Here is a 9,861-nt window from a genome sequence, read left to right on the forward strand (position 1 = left end):
CAGATGAGACAACCTGGGCATATAATGGCTGGTTCAGGAATTGTCCTGATCATTTAAAATGTCAGATATACGCTACACATAAATGTGGAATATTTTATAAACATGAATGATATCTCGGTGAGTTATTTGGATTTTATTTACTTTTTAATAACAAATGTTTATTGGAAACAGCATACACTTCCTAATCATCATTTCGTGCTCAACATCACTCATGGTAAGAGTGCAATTTGCAAAGAGAGACAGTCAGATGTCCAGAAATTAAACGTGATGCGTTGTTCCGTGGGACGCAGTGTGAACTCTACCTGCGCAGATGTGTAGACCTCACCTTCAAACATTACATTGCGTGCTGTATACCTGTTTGCCATTCCCCGCAATGTGCCCGCCAATCTGCAGTTGCTTCCCAAGGTGTGTGCACCTGTCTGTCGCTACCCGCCATGTCATCTGTGTAGACAGTAGTTTAGCTCCCCACCGCACCACTTTTGAATACAGCAGGTACATATTTTTTACTATGATCAAGTAGATGTATCATTCAAAGAACCGATATCTTTTCACTCGTCCTAAAGAGTGATTCCGGAACACAATGAATCTTTTCACTCGTCCTAAAGAGTGATTCCGGAACACAATGAATCTTTTCACTCGTCCTAAAGAGTGATTCCGGAACACAATGAATCTTTTCACTCGTCCTAAAGAGTGATTCCGGAACACAATGAATCTTTTCACTCGTCCTAAAGAGTGATTCCGGAACACAATGAATCTTTTCACTCGTCCTAAAGAGTGATTCTGGAACACAATGAATCTTTTCACTCGTCCTAAAGAGCGATTCTGGAACACAATGATGCTCATTGTCAATCTGTATCATCTGTATCCAGAAGCACACTTTGGGCAGAGTGAAAGGATATCTAGGCCTCATGCACATGTAACATAACCCTTTTATGAAGCCATTGCACATTCTGAATGTGAAAATGGCTTCTACCCTGTATGATTTTTTTTATGTCGCATAAGAACTCATTTATTGTAAAATATTCCCTATGTTATAAACATGAATATGGCTTCTCCCCGGTGTGAATTATCTTATGTCTAAGAAAATTTGATTTGTGAGTAAAATATTTTCCACATCCTGAACATAAAAAAAAAATCATACCGGGGAAAAGTTATTTTTATGTCGAAAAAGAACCAATTTATTTGTAAAACATTTCCTATATTCTGAACGTGACTATGGCTTCTCTCTTGTGTGAATTATTTGATGTTTAAAAAATGTGATATCTGCGTTAAATATTTTCCACTTTCTGAACATGTTTGCTCTGTTTAATTTATTTTTATGATGAACAAGAATTAATTTATTTGTAAAACATTTCCTATGTGCTGGACAAGAATATGGCTTCTCCCCTGTGTGAATTATTTGGTGTTTATGAAAATGTAATTTCTGAGTAAAATATTTTCCACATTCTGATCACCAAAATGGCTTCTTCTCTGTGAGAATTCTTTAATGTTTAAAAAATTTGATTTCTGTGTACTTTTTTTTCTACATCCTGAACGTAAAAATAACTTCTCCCTTGTATGAATTTTTTTTTATGTCTAATAAGTACCAGTTTAAAAAAAAAACAGCATTTCCTATATTCTGGACATGCCTATGGCTTCTCTCTTGTGTGAGTTATTTGATGTTTAAGAAAATTTAATTTGTAAATAAAATATTTTCCACATTCTGAACATGAAAATGACTTCTCACCTGTGTGAATTTTTTGATGTTTAATAAAATTTGATTTCTGACTAAAATATTTTCCACATTCTGAACATAAAAATGGTTTCTCCCCTGTGTGAATTTTTTGATGTCTAACAAGAACCGATTTATCTATAAAACATTTCCCACATTCTGAACATGCAAATGGCTTCTCCCCTGTGTGAATTTTTTGATGTCTAACAAGAACCGAATTATCTGTAAAAGATTTCCTACATTCTGGACATGCAAATGGCTTCTCCCCTGTGTGGCTTCTCAGATGTCTAATAAACTTATAGTGCGTTGTAAAACATTTCCCACATTTTAGACATGAAAAGGGCTTCTCCCCTGTATGACTTCTCTGATGTGTGACAAGATGTGATTTCTCTGAAAAAGAATGTTCACATTTTGAACAAGAAAATGTCTTCTTTGTTAAGTGAGTTTTTTTATGTTTAAGAAAATGTGACTTGTGGGTAAAACATATTCCACATTCAGGACATAGAAAGAGCCTCTCTTCTGTGGGAGCTCTTTGATGTTCATCATCTCTTCTATTATTTTTAATTTGCTGAAGAGGCTGTGATGAATCAAAAGATGGCAAATCAGATGGCAGCTCTTTACTGTGAATGGATGAAGGTATATCTGGTATAATTGAGTCCTCTTTATATCTATCTGATGGGATAGAATGATCATCTGCTTTAACATCTGAAGATATCTGATGTCCCTTTGACCTCCAGGTGCAATCATCTGCCAAGGAATAAAGCTGATTTTACAATTTATCATTAACCATGCATTGAATAAAAAATAATTTCCATCAGTGTTTAATCACGTGTTAGTTTTTAACATCAATGCCAACCATATTATTATCCATTAAACCCTTACCGTACATGTACAGAGCCAGTCGGTAGCAGGTGTGTGCAGCAGGCTCACAGGGTGAGATGATGATGGCCGTGACATACAGCCAGAATCTACCTCTAACCCCATCAGCACCCCCATAACTTTATAGCAGGTTGCTGATGGATTATTATGACAGCAGGTAGTCTGGTGAAGACCTACATGCCTGTAATCACTGAGCTCCGGGCTTCAAAGTAGACTGTAAATGCAATGCTGTGGTATAGCTGTATATAGTACAAGCAATCAGATGAGAGCAGATTCAAGTCCCCTAAGGGCACTAACAGACACAGTGAAAAAAAAATTGAAAAGAAATGAAAGGCTCAAATGACCCCCCTTTTCCTCCTTTAAAATTAAAGATACTAAAAATAAAAAGAGAATACAAAGATGGTGTTTTGCCACATCCAGAAACATTCAACCTATCAAAATATAAAAATAATTAACCTGATTGGTAAGCACTGTAAACAGAAAAAAATCAAGATGTCAAAATTGCATTTTTTGGGTCAAGGCAATACTGTAAAAAATGCTGTAACAATCTATCCCAAAATGGTATCAATAAAAACATTGTCTCGCCCCACAAAAAATAAACCCTCTCTATTGACAAAAAATAGGAATGCTACAGCTCTCAAAAAATGTTTATTTATTTATTTAACCACTAAAACAATTTAAAAAATACTGGACAAGTTTGCTATCACCGAAATTGTACTGATGAGAACAATCAGATTCCCCGGTCATTGTGCACTGTAAAAAATAATTCCCCCCGAAAAATGTCAAAAATGCGTTTTTTTTAGCAATTTCACTGCACTTGGATTTTTTTTCCATTTTTCCAGTGCACTAGGTGGTAAAATAATTGATGTCATTCAAAAGTACAACTCGCAAAAAACAAGCCCTCATATCTCTATGTGAACAGAAAAAGAAAAATTATGGCTCTTGGAAAAAGGGGAGGAAATAGTCTCAGTTTTTGAAGACACTTGATCGGCACAGGTCCATGTGAACAGCCTCAAACTAACGGGTTTGTGTTCTATTCAGGAAAAAAAATAAAGACAACATATACGAGAAAAATTAGATTTCGCTCAGTAGTGTCAACAGCAGAGAATTATCGATGATTATGAGGAACCTGTTTTCACTACTGCGTTGACTCAAAGTTCTTTGAAGGTTCCTGTTTTATTGTCACATGTTCAGTGTAAGGACACAACTAATAGAACAAGTAGTTGCTTCAAAGTAAAACACAACATTCCAGTTTTAATGACTCCTGCAGTCTCAGAATTATTTAACCCCTTCATGACAAGCATCTATAGTACTTAGTAGAACCCCTCTTGCTCTTATGACCTGCTACAATCATGATGCATAGCTATGCACCAGCTCTCTTTTAAAGAGAATCTGTCATCAAACTTTTGCCATCTAATCTGACAGTAGCATTATATGGGGACAGAGACCTTGATTCCAGGGATGTGTCACTTACTGGACTGTGTACTGTAGTTTTTTTTGTTGGAGGGCTTGTAACTTTGGAATGGCACCATTATTTTTAACATATAAAGCCAGGGAAAATGACACAAAAAATTCAATAGTGGAGAAAAGCAATACACAATACCGTCATTGATAGATATATATATATATATTTTATATACACATACAATTATGATACCAGGTTATTTTCATTGCATAAATAACAATGTAAAACACAAAATATATATATATATATATATATATATATATATATATATATATATATATATATATATATATATATACATACATACATACATACATACATACATATATATATATATATATATATATATATATATATATATATATATATATATACACATATACACACACATATATATTTTGTGTTTTACATTGTTATTTATGCAATGAAAATAACCTGGTATCACAATTCCCCATGGTAGTTCGATTGCAGAGATATCAAATTTCAATAGGTTTTATTTTTCTTCACTATTTTATTGGCCTAAAAACAATTTTGAACTTTGCAAAACAAATACGGTAACTGGTTTGTGCCTCAGTTTTCGAAGTCCCACAACTTTTTATTTTTCTATTAGGGCTTGTTTTTTTTCTTGGCGAGTTGTTTCTTTTTTTATTGTTTGTTTTTTTACATCGTTTTGTGAACATACTATGTTTTGATTGTCTTTTATTACCCTCCCACTCCATCCTCCCTCCCAAAAATGTTTTACCGTCTTCCGATTGGGTTGATTTTTTTGATAGGTCAGACTTCAAAAGGCGTTGTGAAATTAAATATATATATATATTCATTAATGATCTGGTAGAAGGTTTACACAGTAAAATATCGATATTTGCAGATGATACAAAACTATGTAAAGCAGTTAATACAAGAGAAGATAGTATTCTGCTACAGATGGATCTGGATAAGTTGGAAACTTGGGCTGAAAGGTGGCAGATGAGGTTTAACAATGATAAATGTAAGGTTATACACATGGGAAGAGGGAATCAATATCACCATTACACACTGAACGGGAAACCACTGGGTAAATCTGACAGGGAGAAGGACTTGGGGATCCTAGTTAATGATAAACTTACCTGGAGCAGCCAGTGCCAGGCAGCAGCTGCCAAGGCAAACAGGATCATGGGGTGCATTAAAAGAGGTCTGGATACACATGATGAGAGCATTATACTGCCTCTGTACAAATCCCTAGTTAGACCGCACATGGAGTACTGTGTCCAGTTTTGGGCACCGGTGCTCAGGAAGGATATAATGGAACTAGAGAGAGTACAAAGGAGGGCAACAAAATTAATAAAGGGGATGGGAGAACTACAATACCCAGATAGATTAGCGAAATTAGGATTATTTAGTCTAGAAAAAAGACGACTGAGGGGCGATCTAATAACCATGTATAAGTATATAAGGGGACAATACAAATATCTCGCTGAGGATCTGTTTATACCAAGGAAGGTGACGGGCACAAGGGGGCATTCTTTGCGTCTGGAGGAGAGAAGGTTTTTCCACCAACATAGAAGAGGATTCTTTACTGTTAGGGCAGTGAGAATCTGGAATTGCTTGCCTGAGGAGGTGGTGATGGCGAACTCAGTCAAGGGGTTCAAGAGAGGCCTGGATGTCTTCCTGGAGCAGAACAATATTGTATCATACAATTATTAGGTTCTGTAGAAGGACGTAGATCTGGGGATTTATTATAATGGAATATAGGCTGAACTGGATGGACAAATGTCTTTTTTCGGCCTTACTAACTATGTTACTATATGTTACTATAATGTTGCTTTAACTGGGGAAAGGATGGGCTATCTGAAATTTTTTTTTTTATCATTTTTTATTTCATTATTTCTTCAGAAAATTGAACCTAAGATCGCTTGTATTGTACACAGCAATACTCTGGCTGGATTATACAGGAGAATTCACATGACAAGCTTAGGCGCCTTCAGCAGTCCCTTAACTGTCTTAGCAATCCATCAACTCCCTGTGATTAACAGTGGCATTTAGGAGGTTAACAGCTGTGATCGGCAGTAGAGCCAATTTCTGCTGTTTAAAGGGACTCTGTCACCTGAATTTGGCGGGACTGGTTTTGGGTCATATGGGCGGAGTTTTTGGGTGTTTGATTCACCCTTTCCTTACCCGCTGGCTGCATGCTGGCTGCAATATTGGATTGAAGTTCATTCTCTGTCCTCCATAGTACACGACTGCGCAAGGCAATCTTGCCTTGCGCAGGCGTGTACTATGGAGGACAGAGAATGAACTTCAATCCAATATTGCAGCCAGCATGCAGCCAGCGGGTAAGGAAAGGGTGAATCAAACACCCGAAAACTCCGCCCATATGACCCAAAACCAGTCCCGCCAAATTCAGGTGACAGAGTCCCTTTAAGGCAGATGCCAGTTATGCGATATAGCCGGCATCTGCCCTGTGTGGAGCCGACTCAGCTCCAATCCAAAATCCATGTACCTTGACACGCTACACTACATAAGAGTACATCATAAAGTGTTCAGGTATTCAAGTCCTACTCTGATCCTGATGCTGAATTTACAGTTAAAAAAAAATTCCCTCAGTTTTTCATCCAGATGAATGGATGTGTGACCGCTGCAGCCAATCTTTGCTCACAGCAGTAACCAGTTGTTGGCTGTGGTAATCTGAACGTAGGAAGATGGATTCTGAGTTTACAAAAACACCATTTCAATATGGTAAAACGAAACTGTCATTTCCGCATCAAATTTATCTTCCAGTATTATCCTCACCCAAAAAATACTCTGTGCAGCATACTATAAAAAGAAGAGGAGAACCTGTGACTTCTCTGCATTTAGTGGTCACTACTCACCTGTGCAGTTATCTGTAGGAATCTCTTCTTTGCACCGCTGATCACCCCTCACATATGTCTCTGTAGTATTAATATGGGGCAGATCTTTATTCTGAAATAAAGATTGTTAGGGGATATAATTTTAAAGGACAAAAAAGATGACCAAACATGACAACATTATCACATAGCTGTAGGTATCCTGTATAAATCTAATCTATCGGCTCCTAATTCTAACCACCAGTCTCCATAACTAGAAAATTGAGGGAAGATCCAGACAACATCTAATGTCTATGATCAGCTTTATCCTGTCATCTCCACCAAGTATAAAACATACACTGAATGGCCACATTACTAGAGACACCCATCTAGTAGTGGGTTGGACCGCCAACCTAAACAATTTATCACATCATTGATATCACTAGCTGTTGAAACCCATTGTACTGCGTCCAACAGATGTTCTATAAGATTAAGATCAGAGGACTGTGAAGGCCAGGGAAGCACGAAAACCTCACTTTCATGTTCCTGGCACCAATGAGTATATGACCACTGTGACATGGGGCTTAAATCACATTATTTCTTGCGCTCCACAAGCAATGTTTAATTTCCATACAGGAAAGTTACGATCATAAAATGACTGGTGTCTGTAATTAATTGTCCGTTCAATGTATAATACTGTTGGATAAAACAAGACTGAACACAAGACCTTCACAGCAGTCTAAACATCAAAGGGAAGATTTCATGACACCTTCTCTCCATCTTCCTGATGATCCTGAGGAACATTGGGATTTTCTTGTATACAGTCCAGTAGAAGACGAGGATAGGGATATCTCTCTGGAGAAAACACATACAGGGACTGAATTAATTCTTTACATACAGATAAATATAGGCCTTGTGTATTTAGTCCTGTCTACTACCTGGTGATGTGAGGGGCTGGGGAACCTCCATCATAACGTCCTTGTACAGATCTTTGTGTCCTTCTAAATATTCCCACTCATCCATGGAGAAATAGACGGCAACATCCTGACACCTTATAGGAACCTGACACATACAATGATACCATCATCCCCATCGATCCCCTCATAGGGCTACAGGATTTTGTACCAATATTTTCAGTAGTGTCACCTCTGCAGTCAGTAGCTCAATCATCTTGTAGGTGAGTTCTAGGATCTTCTGGTCATTGATGTCCTCATGTATCAGGGGGTGAGGTGGAGGCACCGTGATTGAGGGATGGGGAAGACCCCTGAGCCCAGACACAGGGGCCTGACAGCGATCACTAAAGGTCTTCTTCACTACTGTGTAATCCTGGTTATGGAGAGACACATTAATAAATCTCCCTACAGACATTTCCAGAGTCCTCACCTCTCCAGTTCTGTCCATCAGTTATTCCCATAGATAAGAATGATGTAATGTGACGTCATCAGAATCTCTCACCTCTCCAGTAAGCCGGAAGAGGATCTCTAGGGTGAGGTGTAATATCCTCTCCGCCATCTTGTCCCTGTCCCTATCCATTCTTGTAGGGTCACTCAGGAGAAGTCTCTTATATAGAAGATCTCCACTGAGAGGATCCGATATTGTAGGGACCTGAATGGGAAGAAGATACTGATGTAACAGCATAAACGGGCAGAACAGATCTTACTGCATAGATACATTAACATAACCAAGCTTACTACATAGATAAAAGATAAAGAAACAGAACAGAGCTTACTTCATTGATACAAGAACGAAATGGAGCTTACTGGATGATGTCAGAATAAAAAGTCTGTAAATAGATCACCATAGTTATGGTGCAATGAGCTGTTACAGTCAACGCTCACTACAAATTAAGCATGCTGTAATTGAGTTGCCCACCAGGGCCGTGGGGTACACGGTACCGGGTCCGGTCATAAAGGGGATGACACGATGGCTGCGACCCGGTCCGTGGTGCTGGGCACCCAATAAAAGGGAACTAAAAAGGGAAATTGTGAATATAATCTATTGTTCGTTACGCCACCTATGGTTCTCGGTCAATAGGGGCCGACACTGCTTAAAGGGGTCCTCTGGGGTGATGTTGTTGCAGCAAGATGGTAACGCTTCCCACAGGTGAAGCGGGGTCCCCAGGGCTCCCAAAGTGTGTGGCAAGGATGGTGTATGCCAACAAATAAGTGGACACAGAGTTGTAAAGACTTTACCTGGTTTACTGGTGGTAGTAGGTCACAGTCCAGGGTACCGGCCACAGGTACAAAAGGAGTCCAGGCAGCCCGAAAACAAGTGGAAATCTCCTTGGCAGGTCAGGTTAGGAGCCTTCCACTTTGCGCTCACTATTAGTTCCTTGCTGCCTGAAGTGTCCTAACAAGGTCCTCGCTCTTTCCTGTCCTGGGACAGTACCTATATGGAAGGCAGTTTGAGCCATTCCTTCTGGGGTCTCTGCATGGTGACTCCGGGCTCCAGAATGCTGCTGCACTACAAATGTTGTACAGGCAGTTCACGTATAGTCCTATGCCCTCTGGGTCTGTCGTGGACCTTACAGTGATCCACAACCTCGGGCTCCTGGTGCCCGGTTTCTGTGCTCTGGCTCACATGAGGCCCACTCGCAGTCTCCCTTAGCCCTCAATCTCTCCTCTGCTTCTCACTCGTTGCTGTCTACTCCAGACTGAACTAACTCCTTTTCCAGTCCAGGATGGATATAGGGAAGTTCCCCTAAAACTGGGTTTTGAGCTCCCCCTCCTGGTCTGGAGTCAGAATGTGTTGTGTGTGAGATTTTACCTGCCAAAGGGATGCCTCTTGTTTCCAGGCATAGCACTACCCTCCACGAGAGGAAGGCAGCACTACTGTGGTACCTGAACTCCTGGGGTGCCACATAATAATGTCCTGGCACATCTTCCAAGGATTCAACCTAAGGCAAGACTTCATAGATTGACACAAATGGCAACAACACATGGCAAACTATCAGCAACCCACAACTAAGGGGATGATGGGAGCTGGTGAGTGCATATACCGGC

At 39.3% G+C, this 9,861-nt stretch overlaps 1 protein-coding gene across 1 annotated transcript; it reads right to left on the reverse strand.

The window, feature by feature from the left end:
* Positions 1 to 1,454: 1,454 nt before the first annotated feature.
* Positions 1,455 to 8,029, reverse strand: LOC138666655 (oocyte zinc finger protein XlCOF6.1-like). Its single transcript, XM_069754845.1, has 3 exons — positions 8,006 to 8,029; positions 6,905 to 6,995; positions 1,455 to 2,458 (listed from the first exon to the last, which is right to left on the reverse strand). Exons 1-3 carry the CDS (start codon positions 8,027 to 8,029, stop codon positions 1,629 to 1,631), a joined length of 945 nt encoding a protein of 314 aa, XP_069610946.1. The 3' UTR covers positions 1,455 to 1,628.
* Between the last annotated feature and the right edge of the window lie 1,832 nt (positions 8,030 to 9,861).

Source organism: Ranitomeya imitator, chromosome 2, assembly GCF_032444005.1.
Source record: "Ranitomeya imitator isolate aRanImi1 chromosome 2, aRanImi1.pri, whole genome shotgun sequence".
NCBI lineage: Eukaryota > Metazoa > Chordata > Amphibia > Anura > Dendrobatidae > Ranitomeya > Ranitomeya imitator.